Consider the following 22,581-nt stretch of genomic DNA (forward strand, 5'->3'; position numbering starts at 1 on the left):
ACCACGACATGAAATCAACATAAGATCGGAATTTGTAAATGATTTGATTTTAGAAAATAACCTAGATATCACCTAGAAATAGGTAGTACCTATTTGCTAGGGTAACCTTGAGCTCCGGTACTAATTGCTTTGCCGATCGCTCCTAGAGTGATATACAGGGTGGAAAAATTTCATGAAAAATTAAATCTTGAAATTTCACGTGAAATATTTCATGTGAAATATTTCATGAAATTTCAGAAATTATGAAAGATATTGAAGAAACTAGTTCCTTTTCATATTTCGTAAAATGTAAAAATTGTGACTTTTCTATTTTTGTGTGTTCGCGTGCAGGTTGCATACTCTAGCCCCTGAAAAATATGAAATATTCCACAGCCTCGTGTAATTTCATGAAATATTTCACTGAAATTTCTAATCTTTCATTTCTTTCTTACGTTTCATGCCACCTTGCTGATAAATACGCATTTTTCTCACACGAAGAAAGATGCACGATTTTTACGACCCTGTAAGCCTTTGCTCCCTTTCTGCTACATGCGATCCAAGAGCCTTCAATTTTCGAAGAAGGCAAAAAAAGAGCTCTTATGAGTCGTACCTTTGCAAACATAATTATTCAGGGAAGAGTTTGCATTTATAGTGCTCAGTGCTACTAAAATTCTTTCTTTGCAATGCAAGGACAGGGTGAACCAAATTAATATTCCTTTCCAAAACCCCCGATAATTTTTCCTGATTGAGATAGAGATTCTTTCTCTCTATTTCCTCTTCTTGTCCTGTAAAACATGATTCATACGACAAAAACTACTGAAATTAACTCCTAACTAAGATATTAATGTATACATCAGGCCCTGGTTACGAAAATTTTGACTTTTCTGCATAACAATGTACATAGTACATGTAATGGCTGGGCCAAAGTGCTCAGATTGAGGATGCCATATTTTCATTTTTTTGGGCAGACACTATTGCAGTAATGTTTAGCATATGGTTTAATTAAGTAGATTACGGTCTATTTCTATGAGCAGGAAGTCTGAATTAATGCCTTAAAAACCGTGTATATCTTGATCAGCGGTTACTTTCAGTAGCTTGTGTTGCACAAATCTTGTTCTACGTGAAATTTTGATGAGATAACGCACATCATAGTGCCTAAATATCTATCTCTTTCCTGTCTCATTTCATTTTTCCACATAGAAGAAAACCCATCAGGAAGTGTACTTCCCAAGTAATGTTTCAGACATCATGTTTCTCCTGCCTAATTAAGAAAAAGAAAAAAACTTGGACAGAAATTTAATTACCTACGGATAATTACATAATGAGGATGAAACTAAAAATCTCTCGATGTGCTTTAGGTGATTCAAAATGTTTGCTTTTCATTTATATTATCAAAAGAAGATTAACCAATGTTTTTGTATTTGAGCAATATTTTTAGAAAGACGGTAAAAACCGATCTCCTTGCGTTGTGGATGGTTAGTCTTTCTTTATTGTCGAACACAATTTGGTGAGACATTTGCAAAGTTTCAAACCAAGATTAAGATACAGAGAATCGTGATTCCATCATTGCTATGTACTTCCTTATGCCTTGTCTCCACAGGACGTTTCACAGGATTTTTCCCAAGTTCGAATCCCAGGAATGAAACTTCTGGGCTTTTATCCCATTAGACAACACACCAAAATTTCTTCTCCTTCTTTTTAAGTCGTTCCTGGGACTCCACAAGGACTCTTAGTTGGTCCTGTGATTACTATTCACCAACTTGATATTTTTCCCAACTTCGCAAGTGAGATTTTCCCCTGAGACAAATCCCGTGAAACGTCCTGTAGAGACAAGTCCTTAGTTTCACCGACAATAAACTGCTTTTGCACAAAAATTTTTACATACTTGATATCATTTGATCCCAGAGACTTAGTTAGAGTCAAAGAAATAGAGACACCTCAAATAAAAGTACAGTCACAGAAAATCGTTGCATGTTTCGTGTATCAATTATTTTTCTCAAATCTTGTGAAATTTGGGTGCAGTGTTTGATATATAATAATTTGTTTCTAATCCAGCCTATATTTGGGAAGCTTAGATACCGCAGTGTCTAGATAATCAAGGTTACATTTCACTTTTGACAGAGTTGGAGTTTTTTCAACAAAAAAAAAAGAAGCAAGATATCCAACATAATTACCACAGTTTAATCAATTTTATACAAGTCACACAACAATAAACAACCGAATAGAGGGAGTTTGCATCTGATATTAAAAAAGCTATTTTACTGCCAAGTCTAGTGAAAGATAAACATGAACATGAGGATGAAAGTGTAGGTTCAAACTGTACACTAGTTGTTTTCTTGTTTTTTAAAAATTTCAAAATTGAAATTAAATGGTCAGCGATAACAAGCCATGGGAAAAATTTAAGGAGAATTACAAAATTTGAAAGAAATTAGTTTCAGGAAGCCGCGATGGAAGAAGCGGACTTTATCAATATACATTCAGGAGACAAAGCAAATATTACACAAAAAGTGTTGGTAACTGATTTGAACTTCAGCTTGGCTTTATTTGCAGACCACCAGCAGAAAACTCCTATTTAACTATAGGTACTCTTAAAAATACAGAAATCATGACACGAGAAATTACCTTGTGTACAAATTGTGTGGGGATCAACAAAGCTGACGGTACACCTAGAAATCTATCAACAATAAGAGACATCAAAATAGTGACCTTTTTTGCTTAGTCTAAAGACATTATAACACATCGATAGTGGGTTTCCCTAACTTGCCGTATTTTCGCATGGTAACTGTTTACTGTGGCGCCCTATGATAGATGGTGTAAAGAGAGGGAGAGTGATTGGGGTTCTACATTTCGCCAGTTCAGAATTGTAAGTGACTGCATTTAGAGAAAAAAGTTACTAGACCTTTTTGGGAGAATGTAACTAAAATTTCATATCAGCTCCTTACAAGGCACACATCTAAAAATAAATTAGAAAATGGTTGTTGCAGAGTGCCAAAATAAGAGAATGGGTCACCACGCTTTACAGTTACCCACTGTCTAAGTTATTATGTCTTCAGCGTAGTCACAAAAGGAGAGAGAAAAAGCACTGTTGATGATCAGGAGTAAATATTCTACTTATGTACAAATCTGATATAACATTATATGCTATTGTAACTATAATATATACGCATTAATAGAATATAAGAATAAATACTCAACTTAAAAGGATGAAAGAAAAAAACCATTACGGTTACCGGTGTTGAGAGAAAACATATGATACAGTCTGAGTGTCCAAACCATCAAATCATTAGAAAAAGAGTAGATAAGTGTCAATGATTAAAAACCATTCTAGGACAAAATGTTGCAAGGAGGATAGTCTCGGATCCAAAATATTTGGCCAAGAGAAGAAAAGACAATGCTCTTCTTGAGGAAGAAAAAAAAAAAAAAAAAAAAAGCTTTTAAATCTTATTACCTCCATGATCACAATCATGAGGTCACGATCAGATATGATAAAGTTAAGTTCGATTTTGGCTTCATAGCATTGTCAATTTGATGGGACCAATTGGAACTTGAAGTATATCTCATCACTCAAGTGAAAAAAAGAGAGGAAAAAAAAAATTACTTTTTTTCATGAAGTGCTGAAATTGTACGTCAGAGCAGAGGAGCCTCTGCTCCCTCTATTTAGCAAAAACATTTAGATTAATAATTTACAAAGATTTTTCTTGGTTTAATTTTTACTGACAAACGATTCAATATGGAAGTTGTAGGGTATACTGAGAAATGGGTCAAAAGAGCTTCTGAGTGCGCCACCAAAGAGTGTGTATTCTAAATCGACAAAATCCTCTTCCCCTGGATGTTGATCAATTTTTAGATTCCTTAGTATGATATATGACCACTATAACAATTTGATGGCCTTACACGAATTCACGTCAGGTTTCAGCGTTGCAAACTTTGAAGCTTTATCGAGCTGAATCTTCGGAATGGAAAATAATGTTCAGCCATTTTTCGTGCTAAATTTTTAAAAACGCATACTTATAGGATACAGACTGGGGAGATTTTGCTGACTTTGGATACACCCCTATATTACAAGCAAAACACAGGGGGGTTTGAAAGGTTGGGAAAATCTGTCCTTATACAAAGCATTCTGAAATTATCATACCATAATCTTACAATTCCTGGATGTTTATGATTATTTGATCTCTCCTGGTATCAGTTGATATAATTAATCTTTACAGGATACTTCATCTGAAATAAAGGCTCCAAAACCTATCTGATATTATACGATCAACATAAATGAAATTTCTTACAGAATGTCTACAGGCTTGCTGGATAAAAATTCCCTGAATTTACACACTGACAATTTGCACGGAAAAAACTGAAAACTGAAACACTTTTGGGATTAATTTTACTGCAAATTACACAAACTTTTTCTTCAGATATTAATTATTCAATTACATGACTAAAATTACAATATCTCAAAGAAAATTAACCCTCCATTCAATACTCAGAGCGCAGATTTTTTTTTTTTTTTCGGATTTCAAGTTCCGGTTTTCTAAACCTGTAGACACCCAGTATTCATAATGCTTAGGCACCCTCAAATGAAAACTTTGTTGACTCTGCCTTGGTTTATCAGATCTAGGAGGTGAATCAAACCACCTTGTAACAGGATAGTTTTGTCTATTTCAAAATAGACGGATTAAAAAAGGTCTGATTTTTTTTTTTTTTTTTTTAAAAAAAAACCCAATATGAGTTAGTTTCATGAATAAATTAAATAGCTTTCCATGTACGTAATGATTAAAATGAGAATCAAAAATGAAAAATAAAGGGAAAACCTTGACAACAGTCAGGTTCATATAGTTAAAAAAACAAATAAATGGACGTTGTGCTACTGCCCTGTGAGAGGGAGCAAGGAATGAAAAAAGGTTTTCTGAGTGAAGGAAAATACACTCTTTAGCTATTCAGAAAAATACAGCTGCCTGTAAATGAACAGAAAAAGATTTTTGATTGAAATTGGCCCTTACAGATCACTCTCAAAAGTCAATCAAGCTGAAGCCATTGCTTGATTTGAAGAGGAACATGCATTTAAATTTCTGAATTACTTGATCCATTAAAAAAAAAAAAAAATAAAAAAAAAAGAGTTTGCAAGGCACTTGAGTACGAAGAATCTTCTCCTCGGTTCCTTGTCTGTTTTGCCGGGTATACTTGGTATGAGAGAAAACTAACTTTTATGACGTCACATTATCAGGAAGAGGCATGTTTCCAAGTAGACAAGCATGCAAGAATATATACCATGGTGTAAGATACGCCTATACTGGGCTCCTAAAGCAACCATTTGACTGTCAATCAGCACAAGGTTCCATGGTGTAAGATACGCCTATACTGGGCTCCTAAAGCAACCATTTGACTGTCAATCAGCACAAGGTTTCTCATGCACTCCTGACGTAGCTGCTCCTGCTGCTCTTAAACTAATATCACTTGTAAATGCCAGAAAACAGGAGAAATTTGAGCTAAGGAAACAGGGTCGGATGGTGCTGAGTTCTTGTCAAAAGCCTTCGCATTTTCTACTGGAGTATCCTCATGTTCCAAATAAAGTTAAAACAGCGGCAGAGAACCGTGACAACAGAGATAAGCGAAAAGAACAATGCAGATAAAGCTGCCACTGTAAGACAAACCAGCTAAACAGTAATGATTTTGACCCCAATTTTTCATTCCTATTATGTATATATATATATACATATACAAATTGTAACAAAAACAAACACTTACTAATAACTAAAAGGAAGTTCCTTACTCCTTAGTTAGGAACAGAAACACATCTTCAAAATATGAAAACCGAATAAACTCTCAATTAGATAAGAACTGCAATTAAAAGTTTGAGGTCAAAGCACTGAAATAGTTTAACTCCTGCTTGAAAACAAACGGGAAGGGGGAGGGGGATGAGGTAAAAACCATACAATTTTAGTTGAAAAGGAAAATAAAACCTTTTAAAACTACTTAACAAATAAAATCCTCTCCACAAATCTGGACGTCAAATCGAACATCTTCAGCTACCTGCTCTTCTTGGATAAGGTCAAGTCTGAGAGGGATTAAAAACTGAAACAGAATCACACAATAAATCATCAGTATACAAAAATGCCAAGAGAAGCTTGCGTAGTTAAATAAAATTTATACTGGCATAACAGTGATGCAAAAAACCTCTCTTCTTCAAAAAATTTTCAGCCTCTTTCCAACATTAATTTTTGCCCGAGATTTCTATCCTCTTTGTTCAGCATTACCTCTGGTTTTGCAGATGAAGTGCAAGCTTCGCATTGGAGAAATGTTCAAAGAACCCTGATCTGACAGATATTAAAATGGCTTTCTGTACATTCCTTACTCTGTGGTATAAAATCATGAATATAACTCGTAACCTCTGCATAGATTTTTTTTCTTATTATGCTCACTTCTGGTAAGCTATCGACGAAACCATCATTTCTAGAGATTTAAATTACTAAGCAAGGCACTTGGAAGTTTTTGGTCCTCTTCGGAATGGCACCAGCTAAAGATGTTGATCAGGCACACTACTCGTAAAATTCCTTGACATTCCTTATAATTCTTTGACTTTCCAAGATTCTAGATTTGCTGATGAAGCTGATGTTCTTGAAAAATATAGAGAGCACTGCCAACCAGTTTTCTCAAGGCTCAAGACGGGTGTGTGTACCAAAGTTCCTGACTTCCTACTAACTTTTCATACACTCTCTAATTTGTCCTCGCTGTCTCGAATGGGTCAGTTGCGCTGGTCACAGAATCGTATTTTGATGGTTGATTATTGTAGATAAGCAAAAAATAATAAGATCTGTGTAAACCGCAACTTTCTACGTTCAAAATTAACCGAGATATTGCCCTTTGAAAAGTCAAGCTTTTGATGTCATCCACTGTGGCAGTGACACCCTTGGTTTTTCTTCTTTTGTTTGATCAGTGATGCAGAGGGTGCAATGCAAAACTTCAACTACGTTAAACATAAACAAACTCAAGAAACAGACGGATTCGCACAATAAAGATCTTCTTATCAGGAGATAACGCACTTGCCACAAAGAGATAAGGCAATCAGTCAGTTCACCTCAGTTTTTTTACGTTTCACATTTGAAAGTTTTGTTGAAATTTCGCCTTGCACCCTCTGTATCACTGATTGCACAAAAGAGGAAGAAACCAAAGGTGTTACTGCCGCAGTGGTTGACGTCAAAAATCTGACATTTTAAAGAGCGATATCTCATCTAATATTGAACGCATAAAGTTGCGGTTGGGACGGATCTTATTATTTTTGGCTAATCTACCATAAATAAGCATCAAAACACGATTAAGTGACCAGCGCAACTGACCCACTCCCAGATCCTGGTTTTCTTGCTTCTTGTCCACCATGCGATACTTAACAAAAAAGTTTTTCAACATGTTTAAGTCATACATGATATTAACAGACTCATGTGGAGCATGGTAATCCTGTTATGTTAGGTGCTCCAATCTAGGATTTAAACTTGGCGATAATGAGCTATCTATCTATTACTGCGAGCAGTTTTCTTCGCATGGCATGTTGACGGCAGTTGATTTATTATTCCTTCCCCCTCTTGCTAAAATTTGTTTACACTTTTGAGCTGGACCATAATGCTGTTGGAGATCCTTCTCTTCCCGTTAAAGCATAACATGAAAATGAACAGTTATTTATTGTTAGGAAAAAAGAACGTAAGAATAGATAGTTACCTCATTAAGAGTTTGCATTCTCCTCTTCTATTAATTCTAATTTTGGTTTTTTACAGACTGAATAACCGTTCTCCAAGATGTTGACAGGTATTGAGCCTTGGGAGCTGTTAGATGTATGTCCATTTTCTATTTCCTTTTTACATGTCACTAATGTGAGAGGATCGTCTTCACTTAGTCCACCATATGTTTCTTGAATCTGTATTTGTGGTGGGGAATTTGGCTGATCTCCTACCATACTCTTATCAATGATGACTTGCTCGTAAACCAGTTCTGTTTCTTCTTCTCTGGGACGTTTCCCACAGTGGTCTATCGATTCACTACTGCTCGGAGATACCGCACTGAAAAACCATAATTAATGAGCTTGATGAGAGATACAAGTAGATGAAAATGTTGAAACACTTTGCCGATTAGTTTTTTCTCCTACATTCACTCTTGACTTAACAGTCATTGTTACACCAGATATTTGCAGAGATACCAAACAGGTCCAGAATGACTTTAAAAGTTGTACAGTAAAACTGACAAGATAGGAGATGAGATGAGTAAAAAAAATCAAAATGTAGTCCATGCGTTGAACTCCCAATTTGATGACTATTGGACATATCGCCATTTTATTTCTTTTAAATGTTAAAAACCCTTCTTTATTTGAGCCAAAATATTTATCCCCAACAAAAAAAAATGGAAATAAATAATTTGTGAGAAAAAAAATGATTGTTATCACGCTATACGGCTGATGAGAATAGAAAAGTGTTGTAATTACCATTCATCAATGAAAATGAAGGTGGTTAAATTAGATACCAGAATTAGGTATAAAAGCAAGGTCATTAATACTCATAATACAATGAGAAGTCCGCGACAAAGGAAGTTTGAGTCAAGGAGTTTGTTTAGTGCCTTTGTTAACACCAAAAGTTTAAGAAAGCTGACTAACACTTACTTATAACTTGAATAGGCAGCTTGCACTATGACTGGTGGCTGATTCAACATGGGAGGTGATACAGAGGGCTTTCTACTGATGACGCCAGAACTGCAATTCCCACTCACGGTAGAGATCACATATTTTTCTGAAATGAAAAACAGCGAGTTTTTATTCTGATCCATGGTGCAAAGAGGCAAGAATGCGGCCAATTGTTTTTAGCACTGATAAAAGACTTCTAAAGTAAAAGGGTGTGATCAACATCCTTACTTGACAGCTTAATATCAGAATCCTTGTGCTTTGAGGAGCTCAAAAATGTATCCTTTGCATGGACATCTGAGCTGCATCGTCCAACCAGTGCACCTTGAAAATGATGCTTTCAGCAAAAAAAGAGCAAAATATGATATTCTGCCCTAAAGGGCAATACTTGAGGCAGTCAATGAGTGTTACCCAAGTCATTCTCTATGTGCAAGGTCTCTTTGATTTTTGACTTTTGGCTAAAATGCTGTACAAAATTCATGAGACTGTTATTCTTAAGGTGTAAGAGAATTTTGCCTTGGTGAAACCAACAATCCATATAAAGAGCAAATTTGCTTCAGTGCAAAATTCACTGCAGTTTTAACAGTTACACATCTACTACATCTTGAAAACATGTTTTTACTGATAAGAGCCAATAAAATGAAAATACGATTTGATGAGGCTGTATGCCACCTCCCATTGCTAACCGCGCTGATTGACATGAGACACTATTCACGATGAATATTCCTGAATGGCCCTTAGTGTGCTCAGTTAGTTGGGCCAGTTACTCGCTTTGGTTTTGTATGGCATCTGTTCACAGCTTTAATACTTCCACTTCAAATGTTCTGTATACTTTAACTGCAAAGTTGAATGAAGTGATTTTATTTATTATCTACTCTACTTTGTTTTGTTTCTGATTCATTGTGCTGCCATTTAATGAGTCGGCTGCACTGGTCTCAGAATCGTGTTTTGATGCTTGGTTATTGTAGATCAGCCAAAAATAATGAGATCTGTCAAAAGAGCAACTCTCTACATTTAATATTAACCGAAATATCACGCTCTGATATTCTGTTTATGACGCCATCCACTACAGTTGTGACACCCTTGGTTTCTTCCATCTTCCTTTCATCAGTCAGGGAAGCACGCATTTGTATTAGTGACTCAACAAGTAACTCAGATGAAAGCAAGGTGGAAAAAGCTAGGGGAGTCGCAACCGTAGTAGAAGAAGTCATAAACCAAATTTTTCAGAGCACGATATCTTGGTTGACGATGAACGTAAAAAGTTGCTGTTTGGACTGATCTTAACATTTTCAGCTGATCGACAAGAATCAATCATCAAAACTTGATTCTGAGACCAGCGTAACTGTCCCGTAGTATGAGTGTTCTTCTTACTTGTATTTTCGGCTAGTTAGAGTCCATTTTTTTACGGAATAAATGAATGAAACCTACGAAAGACTCGACATTTTTTATCAATCAAAAAAGTTCGATACATTGAGAGCAAAGGGAATAAGTAAATCAATTTATTGAAATCGTCTAAAAAGGAAGCCTATGAGATTAATCTAATATGTAGTTTAAAATGGTTTGATGGGAGACTGACTCAGACAGGTGGCTGGATTATTCGGACTTGGCTGCTAATTTAGAGTGGATGGTAGAAATACTGAAAGCAAGGATTAAATCAATTTTATATTTGGCACAAACCTTCTCCTACATTAGCAGAACTGGTAGAGATGCCATTGGTAACAAGAGTGATATGCTGCGCACCCTGAGAGCCTGGTACAACCAAACGTTGCTTAAAATACTGCAGACCCACTTCATTGCCTGTTTAACAAGTTGAAAACAAATACAATGGCTGTGGTGTAACTGTTAAAGAAAATCACTGACAATTAGGATTGAAACTTGAGGTGCTAGAAAAATGGTATTACAAAGACAAAATGCAGCAATCGATCATTTCCGGAAGACCAACAAATTTTCTGAATTGTTTAAATTTTCCTAGTGAATTTGATACCCAATTCTGAAAAAAAAGGCTTCATTGATATTTGAAGGATGCAAAGCTGCAGAAAGACCTTAGCCTTCCCATTTTGGAAACCATTGTTCCCTCAAAAATTTCAACATGATGACCCATATTTTGCATGTTATGAACAGTCATAATTTTGCAAGAAAAAATATTTTTTGCTAAAGTGCCCCGGTCTTTTCATTTTAAAAACCTGTATTCGAGGCCTTTACATTTTTGCACTTCATTGATCTAGATAACTGGACAATCCCTATTTTCGAGGATTTGAAAATTCAAAGAATATTTGCCTTTATTCAAGGACTCGAAAGTTTGAGAAATATTTAACTTTATTCAAGGATTATTTAGGCAGCACAAACTATTTGAGCCTTAATCAGAAAAAATAAAACCGATCAATTTTTGAATTTTCCTCTGACTTAATTGATTTGAAATCACTGTAAACAATAGTGTGGACAAAAATGGACAAATATGGACCCGGCCCCTACAAATTCAATGGGAGTCAACTTACAGATCAGTCACTTTTCAAGATCAAAAACTTGGACTGTTCAGGACCAAAAGGAATCATGAGACAAAAACATTAAATTAAGGCTTGACAATGTGTAGCACTGCAGCTAGAAGCTGGTGTAAGGGTACCGGTACCTAAGTGTTCTACATCGTATTTTTTAAATATTTATCTCTCTTCTGACTCAAAATACAATAAAATACCAATCTAACCCTCCAATCCCCAAATCAAAGACATATGTCCATGGATGGCTGTTGATTCCTCGGAAAAAAAAGGAATGGAAGCCAAACAAACCTCAAAAAAAAAAAAAGGAAAAAAGACCCGTTAAGCACAAATTTTAATTTTGAAAACGAACACTCAGTGAGAATGAAGGTAAAAAAAACCATTGATTTTAGTTTTGATGAAAAGTAACTCTTGAATCAATAACAAAAAATTTCAATGATAAGCCTGATTTTTACGACAAATGGAGTGTTCAAATTCCAAGGGCTTGCAAAAGCTTACGTGGTAGACTCAAAAGTATTTGATTGAGCAAGAGTTTGAAATAAATGAATAGATAAAATAAAAATAAAAAAAAAAATAAAAGAAAAAACTTTATTGGCAATGTATTTCTGAAAGTGAGTTGGGCTCCATTTCAGATAGTGTACCTTTTAAATTTTCTTACACAGATACCATAAATACAGAATGAGCAAGCCGATAAAAAAGATAAACTTGTATGAAATGAGGTATACGGACTTCTCCTAATCAGCTGCTCTCAGAGAGCAAAACAAATGATATAATTAAATCAATCATATAATCAAATCAATGATGATATAATCAAAAGTATCTGCGATGCGCAGAGCAAAGTTTCTCATTTTTCAAAAGATTTTTATCAAAATTCTTCATATTTTTTAATTTAAAAGGTTTTTTTCTTATGCAAATTCCCAACAAGAAATCACAAACCTACAAAAAGAGTTGAGAGAAAAAAGGAAAAAAATGAGATAGACAGAAATACCTGTGCTACCAGGGGAGCCTGGAGCAGACTGACTAGCACCTGGTGAAGGGACTGTGCTGTCTGCAACAGGTGAGCTCTCTCGAGATAATGAGTCTGGAGTCATTATACCTGACATACCAACATGACTCGGTGATGATGGAGCGCTTCTGCTGGAAAAGACGAGAGATGGAAGGTCAAGGAATGAAACAAAAGATAACATACGTTCAAGGGGTTTGTAACATGATAGAGAGCAAAGGAAATTTTTCAAAAATTAAAGAATGCGTTGAAAAATAAAGTTGCAGTCATAACCCCCTTGTCACAATATAGTGCCTCAGGGTGGTGTTGGGTTGTCGATCACACAGATGGAATAAGTTTTTGATAGTTAGTGCAGACCCTTTGCTAATCATGTAGATCATACCATTGCCTACGAGAATGGAGAGGCCATAACTAGTCAGTTTTGTGACGTCAAGCTAGTACATATTTACTGAAAACAACAAGCATCTTCAGGTCATTGATGCATTGATGAGTGAGGCAGTTGCTGCGTGGACAAATTAGAGTGGCCCTAGATCGGCCGAAGTTGCGTGATGAGTGCATTTGAATTTGAGCGGAGTAACAATTTTCGGTATTACGCTTTCATTTCTTCAATTATTAAACAATGTCACATATGGGTTAGTTAAGTTGCTGAAGTGAAATTTCATCCTCTTTTGAAAAGGTTCTTCTGAATTTTTGCATCAGATCAACCCCCGAGAAGATATCGGCTTGAAAGAAACACCCGTCAGGCGTTCTCCCATAAGAACACATGTTAAACAGCGGCTGAGTTTCATCTACTAGCATGACGTCACAGGGACGTAGTTACAGCCTCTTCGTTTTTGTAGGAAACGATCATAATAATTTGGCACAGTAGCATACCTAACAAATCTGTCAAGAGCAAATAAACCAGCCAAAACCATTCCAGTAGCTGTGCTTATGCAGTTTATTTAGTTGAACTTAGATTTTATTGCCAATTGGCAACATACAGGGTGATCCAGACCACCCGTCCACTATCTTTTTCTCGAAAACGGCGGAGAATTGAGCTTCGGGACCAAAACTTTCATGGGTAAATCGACCCCAAAGAATCGAATGAAAATATTTTCAGCCCCCCAAAATGGCCCCTTGGGGAGTTTCGGGGGGGAGCCCCCCCCGTTTCTCGCAATTTTCAAATAGAAAGGGTATGTTTTGACTTTTGATTCGGAATCTACGGTAAAAAATAAGAACATTTTGTTCTTTGCACTTTTTCCCTAAACCCCCATTTTTTGGAGTTATGGGGCATTTTTGGGGCAATTTTCAATTCGACGCTGTAAGCGGCCAAATCATCCAAATTTCAAAATCTAAAAATCTCCTGAAAGGAGAGGTCAATACCTTTTTATTGATGTGCCACATGACCCCTGTTGCTCCAAAATTTTGGGGGCCACGACCCCCCAAAAATTTTGGGGCTTTGGAGGGCCATGAGTCGAAAATGTCGAAAGGCAAGGGTATGTTTTGACTTCAGATTTGGATTCTACGCGAAAAGTTACGCAGAATTGATATAGCGCATGGCCTGTTTGCTCCAAATTACTGAAGAACCCCATTTCCCCATAAGAAGCCGTGTATTTTTGGACAAAATAAGGGGTAAAAAAAAATTTGAGCAAACAGGCCATGCGCCATAATAATTCTGCGTAACTTTTCGCGTAGAATCCAAATCTGAAGTCAAAACATACCCTTGCCTTTCGACATTTTCGACTCATGGCCCTCCAAAGCCCCAAAATTTTTGGGGGGTCGTGGCCCCCAAAATTTTGGAGCAACAGGGGTCATGTGGCACATCAATAAAAAGGTATTGACTTCTCCTTTCAGGAGATTTTTAGATTTTGAAATTTGGATGATTTGGCCGCTTACAGCGTCGAATTGAAAATTGCCCCAAAAATGCCCCATAACTCCAAAAAATGGGGGTTTAGGGAAAAAGTGCAAAGAACAAAATGTTCTTATTTTTTACCGTAGATTCCGAATCAAAAGTCAAAACATACCCTTTCTATTTGAAAATTGCGAGAAACGGGAGGGCTCCCCCCAAAACCCCCCCAAGGGCCATTTTGGGAGGCTGAAAATATTTTCATTCGATTCTTTGGGGTCGATTTACCCTATGAAAGTTTTGGTCCCGAAGCTCAATTCTCCGCCGTTTTCGAGAAAAAGATAGTGGACGGGTGGTCTGGATCACCCTGTATAGCATGGACATGGTGCATATAGATGTGTGCTTAATAACGTATTCGCACATTTCAAAAAAAAAAAGAAAGAAAAATAACCTGTACGCCAATGAATTCAATGCTTATAACTAACCTTGAGGAAATGCCAAATGGAGTGCGGAAACATGGGACACCTCTTTGCCTTCTGCGTCTAAATGCCTGGTCAATAAGTTTGGACTCTGAGGGTGGGTCTATCCTCCAGAAAGAACCTTTTCCAGGTTCCTCTTGAGACCGGGGCACTTTGATGAAATACCGGTTCAAGGACAAATTGTGACGAATTGAGTTCTAGCAAACATTGAATCAAATAGATTAGGAACATTCTAACAAATTTGGAGCCAAATTAGTCAATTCAGAGAGGATTGCATTAAAGCATTATTTTAATCATCCTGTAAATTGAGAATAAGGTCTGGACATTAAACCTTCCTTGAAAAAAACCATCTGACCAAGATGAATGAAGACAGTTTTGGGTGATCTGACCAACTTTGCACACATTGCTGAGAGAACTTGCCAGATTTTAAGTTCTGTCAAATTTATCCCATTATAATCCTGTTATAGTCTATATGTTCATTTGTTTTATTTTTATATGAACCCAAGTAACTCGACTACAGTTTCGATATGATAAACTTATGAAGTTTAACTGAACTCAGATTTTGCTTATAACAACATTTATTTTGTTTATTTCATTTCCCATTAATCACATTACACATTTACACAACACAGATAAATTTTGAATATTTTTTTTTTTTTTCATAAGTTTGGCAATAGTGAATAATCCTTTAAAAAAATAGGATATTTAAAGAGGTTTATTATTCCCAGATTCAACTGGGGAGCTCAAAATTTCTGCCAGCACACATAACAAAAAGATCATAAGAAAATTTTGAATTAGTGCAATGTCATGTTCTTGTAATGAACAAAAATGATAAAAAAATGTTTTTAAGGGTGAATTTGCGAGGAAAAAGAACTACAGAAACATATTGCACACACTGCATTTGAAAAAGTTCAGACTTTTACTGAGCTTATAAAAGCAGCAGGTAAAGGCAAAGGAGTGAGGATTTTTATTTTATTCCAGGGTAGTCTACGAAATGTTTTACCTGCCATCCTTTATCTGCCGTACGGTAGTAAGGATAGTGTTTTGTTATGTAAGAATATATGCCACTCAATGTCAACTGTTTGTCTGGGGCTGATGCCACCGCTTGTACAATTAGCTGAGCGTAAGAAAACGGTGGTTTTGTTTCGTCCTGGGAAAAAACCAAACAGTAAATTAAAAAGACAAATAAACTAAAATGCCTCTATCAAAATCTGACAATTTTTTAACAGGACCGGCAACTTTTTTGGACAATATTCTAAAAGACCTCTTAACAAAATGAATTTTCGAATTATTGAAAACAACTTTAACTTATTATTTGGTAAAAAAGAATTTCTGAAGGGTTGACAGGATTTGCCACAATAAAAACAAATTAACTGCAAAAATTCCTCTACTGTGTCATGATCTGCATGATCATCAATGACTAAAATCAGACAGGGTACAATAATTATGCGAGAGACAGTAGGGAGGGAGAGGTTGTAGTTCACCTGATCACCTTCTTTAGTTTTACGTTTGCCTGCTCAAATCTTTCAGACCAGAAATCTTGCACTCAATTTCATTTTGATTATTTAATGCCTTCTATATCTATCTTACTAAAAGTATTGTGAACATATTGCCTCTTGACGTTTCTGATTCTTATTGTTAAATTTCATCAACTTATTTTGATTGTGCAAGATGACACTCATCTTTACTGAGCTCATAGTCTTGCTTTAAGCGAAAATAACAACAGAATTGATGAAGACATGTTAAATTCTAGCTGAGAACAAGTGCTTCATGAATGTTTTTAAGGTCTACATTGGCCTAAAAATTTCCGATTTTAGTTCTGAAGATTGCAATGAATTTTACCAACATTCATTATCGCTATCCATGATTAGTAGAGGGAGGAAAGAATAGAGCTTGATTTTCATAAGTAAGTGGATCTTACCTGGAAGCCTCATAAAAAATCAAAACCAATCTAAACATAAGAATGACTTAAAAAGTCCCACAACGGACCACTATCAGGTAAAAATGCTCAATTTTGCATTGAAAAAACAACTAATTAGAGGGCTCCTCTTGTTTGAAGCAAGAGGATGCTTGTGTCATCTTGTCTTATTGACTTTCATAGGAAGTATTGTGATGCTAATTCTAACTACAATAACACCTCAATTTCTTGAATTTCACAGAACTAACAAATCTAATTGTTAAATTGCGGAATCTATCAATTCGAATATCCATTAAATCACAATCCGACAAATTGAGGTCGTACTGTAAGAATAAAAACTAATTAAGATCCATTAAAAGCGATAAAGGAACAACACAGAATTAGCAATACCTTTGGATAAGATTCAGAAGCTGAAGAATTATGTGAAGGTCCGGATCCGTTTGTGGCTCTGTACATTTTCTGAGGAGAAAACGAACTAACACTTTCTGCCAGTTGTAATTCTGGACTGCTGTGGACACTAGAACCGCTAACAACAACCTCAGTCCTGTAAAAAGGAAAGAAAACAAATGATTACTTGACAAATTTTTTCCAACATGTAAGACTCCTTCAGAAAAGAGTAACTATTTAATCCTAGAACATACTGGGCTATGCTGTAGACTATGGTGGAGCTAAGAAAACGCTAACACAGAAAAGAAGTTGCTAAATTATCTCAAAAACAAGCTGTAAAAATTTGAAACAAATATCCCAACTCTCAAGTCTGACCTCTTGCTATTTCATAGAGTACATAGAGTCGTAATGTAAATGGGAGAGCTGGCACCACTTTTAAGCATTATCCGCCGGGTCACTTTTTCAATACAGAGTGACCTGGCCATGCGATATAAACAAAGATGATAGGAATTATTCCACGTTCTACAACACCATTTTGGATTGAAAATGCATCGAAAAAGTGACCGAAGCTTGGTGCACTCCCGGCTCAGAACTCGTCTACCAGAACATAGCGCCAGCTCTCCCATTTACATCACGACTCTACGTGCTATTTAGGCAATGAAAATTTTGAGTAGGTAGCCAGTGTCAAGCCTTCCAGGGAGGCAGAAAATTCTTCACCTTCCCATTTTCAAACTGGCCTACCTATTTTAAAACCTTTTAACCCAAAATTTTAAAAACCACGACCTGTAGAGCGTGTTGTGAATCCACAAAGTGCCGCAATTTAGAGATTAAGAACACCCACACTTCTACAAAAAACATGCAATCTTCATAGCGTTATTGTTGCAGTTGCAAGCTGGCCTTCCCATTTCTTCAAATAGCAGCCACGTAATTTGACCTTGTAATCAGGAAGTTTCTGCATCCTTGTATCCTTCTGCCTAAAGCCCTATCATATTATTTTTGAGGTTGCAAACAGTCTTGGTTAGCATCTTTTCCAAGCTTCTGCCATATTACAAATCATAAACCCCTCTACTCTCAACATTAACAGTTTTCAACAAAATTCTCTGTAATGTAATTTCTCTCTTCCTTGTAAACTACGTTCCTAAACCACATTAAAACTAAAAGGTAAACAGTTAATTTTTGCATACCTTTCATCGATTGGTATCTGTACAGAGGTTGAGTTGGTTGCATGAGGATTCACAGCAGCTGCTGCGTAGACAGCAGCCATTTGTAAGTCAGCACTTATGTTGCGTCGTCCATGACCTCCTCTAGGACTCGTTGGACAGGAATTAGCAGCACTGGGAAGAAATAGGTCAAAATTAAGGTCAGATGTTCTGGTAATTGAAAATTCACTGAGAAATGTATACTACAATAAAACTATGGTTATTTGTAGAGTTGGCGACACCATTTATTGAATATCAGATATTCACTTCATTCTTATTAAAATGATTGAAAAAGAAAAAGTTTTTGTTTGGATCCAGCAAAAGTGTAGGAGAGAGTAGAAAATTACATAGGAAGATTACTTCAATTTTAAAATATCACACTACAGGGTGTCTATTTAAACAGGCTGGCCAAAAATCGGTACTTTTACAGCACATTCCTGGGAAATTCATAACAGAAAAATTCTGTATTTTCTCAGTCCCTCCATTTGACGAAATTTGATTACTTAATTTCGAAAATTTGAATTTCTCGCTCGAATTGCGACAAAAAATCCAGACCTACTAGCGGAATTCTCGAACTATTTCAGTACTTCCGGACCGCCCATAAAAATCAGTGCTGTTTTCGGCTGTGTTTCAAACACTTGCCGGCCAAACAGCAATTTGCCCGTAAGAAAACACCTTTGGCCTCTAAGAAAATCGTTGTTAAACTCCCTTTTTGGGATTTTACTGCGCATTCTGCAAGGTGCCATGTTATGTTATGTTTTCAATTCTTCCCCTCCGTTTTCTTCAAGATTTGTGACACATCAGGTCTGACTCGAGGCATATGGAAAGGGCAACTTTCCATTTTGGCCCCTAAGAAATCTGAGATGGCCCCTAAGAAAAAAAGTTGCAAGCCAGGTGGCTGCTAAGACTTCATGTCGAGTTTCAAACACTGATATACGGAAATTCCGGACATGTAGACATCCTGTATTACTAGTGAAAAACACTACAAAAATACTACTGAAGCAAATACTTGTGCAGTAGAGCAGACGCATCGTATGTTAAGACAAAAATCAAGTATTGTTTAGGTCACTACTCATCACTGGTGCCATCTGACTGCATGTATTAACCTGTTGAGTGGTGCTGATTCTGAGGTTATCAGAGCTTGACATTTGTCTCAACATACGATGCGTCCGCTCTAGGTGTCATGATTAAAAATAACAAAATAGAGCGTAAAGGGAAAATAATCATAGTTTGCACTTCTTCCTTGACCGAAGTAACTTAACCTGAAGTAAGACAAAACCTCTATTGTCAAGAGTGATACACTAGAAGCTAGATTGATTACAAACAACTTTCCTTACCTGATGGTCCCAGTAGGAGATGGGAATGGACTTGTAAAATTTGTATCTGAAGGTTCGGGAATATTAATTCTTAAGGGAGGCAACGGTGTTCTGTGTTTAACTGGTGACACAGGTGGACCAGATGCTTCTCCACTGCTGAGAATAGGTGTAGGATCAGACTCGTCCACCAGAGATTGAAACACTAACCGGATTGCAGTGCTTGGAAATCTGAAAGTACACCTAAAAACAAAACCGAAGGAAACTTTAAAACTACGTTTCACAGAATGAGTATGAGCTGCAAATTTAACAGTGATAAGTTTCAAGTATGCAAACGCTTTTCAACGAGCATTTCATTATTGCAGGTGTGAAAAAAATTGACATTATGTCCATCATTAATTATTGCCGTTGTGCAAAAAATTGACATAATGTCAATCATTATTCTTAGAACGCAGTGGATTAGGTTATCTGCTTGAGGTTAGGGTTGCTCGTAACCGCTTAACAACTACCTTGGACGAGCGATCCATGTGTTCCACTGGAATGGGTTGCATGGTGGCAGTGGACCACAGCGAAAAAATAACATGTTCTTGAAGTTCTCAGCAATCTCATTTTAAAGGCCCCTTTATCTCCAGAAATATCGATAAGATTACTTTCTTGTGACTCGGCATGTATCAATTGCCACAAATATACAAAAAAACATGTTATATTTACTGCGATTTCACAAACAGACACTGATGCACTATTGCAAAGATACACAATTTTGCCAGCTTTCCCATTTCAAAACCATTTCCAGGGCCTCCCTATTTCCACATGCGACCAATCGCAACCCATCAAATCCCCCCGACCTGAGCTCGAGAAATTTTTGCACTTCTGGAGAGAGATGCACCATTCGTGTTTTTGGAATATGACACTAGCATTCTACTTATTACCTACAATTCAGTATAATGGCATAAATAAAAAAAATTAGGTCTCGTTTCAGTCCATTTAAACCCATCAAGGTCAGTCTAAACATCATAAGACTGAAAGCTGGCATGCGTTCCACTATTACTACTTCCGTTCAATGAATAAAAAGGAAGATTCAGCGCTTAATGCCAGATAATTCTATTCCAGAAGACGTTAAACACACCATTTGATCAAGTTTGTCTTCAGAAATTGTCAAACTTATTCTTTTAGCAAGTCTGTATAGACAGAAAAAATAAAATTTGACCAGTATTTATGTAAATGAAGTTGAAAAATATGAGGAACCATATGAATACGGATGTGTTAATATTTAGTAAGAATGACGATGGGCTAGTAAAATTTTGTAAAGAATACAAATTGAAGCGTAAAAGCTTGGGCATACAGCACAAACAACGCTTGCAAAAGTTTTAAATAACAAGAGGCTGACTTGATATGTGTCAAAGGAAAAATGTCGGTAAGAGATAATCAACTGGAGAAAATGACTTCATTAAAATTTGCCAGCCTCACTATGATCATTAAATGAATTAACAGTTTGCAGCCAATAACATTTTCTGGAGGGTAAATTCAGTAATTAGCAACCATGAACAAAAATTCAGGATTCATAAATGCAGTGCTTTCGAAATTTAGTATGTGGTTTTTTAATCATAAAAACATGTGCTGCATGATAATAAGGCTGCCTATCACAAGGAGAGATGACCTAGAAAAGGCCTAAAATTAGAAGTCATTGCAATGGAAGGGAAAATTAATAACGTGGAATGAGAGAGAAAATATCTTGAAATTGAAATTAAGTGGGCCGAAAGACGAGCTCAAAGATGATTTCGATTTATTTTGAAATAGGCCACTAGGAGCCATGACCGACAGTGGCCTTCAAGCAGTAAGTAAACAAGATACAGCAGGAACATGACCAATCCAACTCAACAACTCCATGTTTATGAAGGGAAGGAAGTCGAAATAGGCTTTGAACTTACGTTTTGGGCAATTGTACTGCAGGTGCACCTTTCCTCTGAAATACACCGTCGACAAAAACACCATTCTTGCCATTACAAACCATAAAAAAGTGCGGATGGTCAAAAAATAGTTCTAAATGTTTTCGAGATATGAAACTCGAGTGTCCCATGTTTACATCCACTTCGCCTCGCGAACTATTCCGGCCGATGATAATACGTTTTTGTCGTACAAGATACTCAAATTCTCTTCCTTCTAATCTTGCGATAGCCGTGCCTTTAGTCTCAGGACTCCATTGAACTTTCGAGGGACTAGCAGGGGCGGACTTCAGAGCTAGAAGTGCCCATGCATCGCTCTCCTGCGACCCGAGATTTGAGGACATCTTCTTTATCTTCGACGCCGCACTACTAAATATTCACGCACCAAATGTAGCCGATAAACAAAATACCACGAGACAACTAATTAGAAACCGTACTCCTTTTCCGCAACTTTTGTTTACCTAAAAAAAGCTTAGGTGGCCGGACCGGGGTCGAACCACGTGACGAGATTTCGTGAGCGATGCGCGACTGCTTGCCTCAATAGTGAATTGCTACGAAGCGAACGATGCGAACGAAGGCGGTTTGCGACCACAACAATACGCGATGATGGGGCCCCGGTGGGCCTCGGGCTAGGGCAGAAGACTAGGGGTTCGTGGCTCAGTGCGGGGTTTGGGCCTCTGTTTACTTTAACATTTCAGCTATCCGATATTTTGTTTTCGAAAATATCCACTTCTTCCTTCGTGGCGCTACACTCGGTTTTTCTTCTCACTTCGTATCATACGCTGTTGCCGCATTATGTAATTCGCCGTAGAATTGCGTAATAACTTCAGGAATTATGATCATGATCATTCTATAATGTTCTAGCCTTGATCCATCCTTTCTGTTAGAGACTAAGAGACTAGCAGTTTAATGAAAAAATTCTTGCCTGGTCAAAACGGGATTTCAATTTTTAGCGTTCTTCGCGGCAAGGATTTGTTCAATGAATTCGTTTAGATAGAAACGCTCAAAGTAAACAGGTACTCTAAAGTAAACTGACAACTCCGACTCAAGTCGTGCGAGCAATGAATAGACGTCATCAAACTATACCTTGATTACTATATTGACTGTGCACTACTTATTATACCTATTGTCGCCGGTTTTTATTGCACATTTCTGAACCATTTCTGAAACCATGGAAGTCGGCTCGGCATTTTCTTGCCGAATTTTCTTGAAGGTCAAAAAGGGACCATAAAAAAAAACATATCATACTCTTTTTAATATCAAATCGCGTGAGAGCAACGTGTATCGCTCTTACAAAGGTAGTAAGTAAGGGTCCATAAAAGAAAGAAAACGGCCTTACATATAATCCGAAAATGAAAAAAGGGAGTGGGAAATACCAAAAACATTC

General features: G+C 36.7%; 1 protein-coding gene across 2 annotated transcripts; it reads right to left on the reverse strand.

Annotated features, from left to right (window-relative positions):
• Positions 1-2,139: 2,139 nt before the first annotated feature.
• Positions 2,140-21,927, reverse strand: FoxK (forkhead box K). 2 transcript variants are annotated; one of them, XM_019060934.2, is made up of 11 exons: positions 21,180-21,927; positions 19,276-19,494; positions 17,924-18,073; positions 16,743-16,896; positions 15,438-15,584; positions 14,441-14,631; positions 12,116-12,261; positions 10,313-10,432; positions 8,618-8,744; positions 7,687-8,024; positions 2,140-6,048 (listed from the first exon to the last, which is right to left on the reverse strand). In XM_019060934.2, exons 1-10 carry the CDS (start codon positions 21,536-21,538, stop codon positions 7,691-7,693), a joined length of 1,947 nt encoding a protein of 648 aa, XP_018916479.1. In that variant the 5' UTR covers positions 21,539-21,927; the 3' UTR covers positions 2,140-6,048; positions 7,687-7,690. The 2 variants fall into 2 exon arrangements, with proteins under 2 accessions (XP_018916479.1, XP_018916478.1); XM_019060933.2 differs by having other exon boundaries at positions 12,116-12,264.
• Positions 21,928-22,581: the final 654 nt, after the last annotated feature.

This window comes from Bemisia tabaci, chromosome 2, assembly GCF_918797505.1.
Source record: "Bemisia tabaci chromosome 2, PGI_BMITA_v3".
In the NCBI taxonomy this organism is placed as follows: Eukaryota; Metazoa; Arthropoda; class Insecta; order Hemiptera; family Aleyrodidae; genus Bemisia; species Bemisia tabaci.

What these genes read in the sequence shown, in the direction of transcription:
- FoxK (XM_019060933.2), bottom strand. Translation starts at nt 21,538, where the DNA reads ATGTCCTCAAATCTCGGGTCGCAGGAGAGCGATGCATGGGCACTTCTA. An exon ending in TCTCCTACTGGGACCATCAG is followed by an intron (nt 18,074 to 19,275) that starts GTAAGGAAAGTT and finishes ATTTCTTCCCAG; the next exon opens with TGCTGCTAATTCCTGTCCAA. An exon ending in GCTGCCTATTCAAGTTATAA is followed by an intron (nt 8,025 to 8,617) that starts GTAAGTGTTAGT and finishes ATGGTTTTTCAG; the next exon opens with TGCGGTATCTCCGAGCAGTA.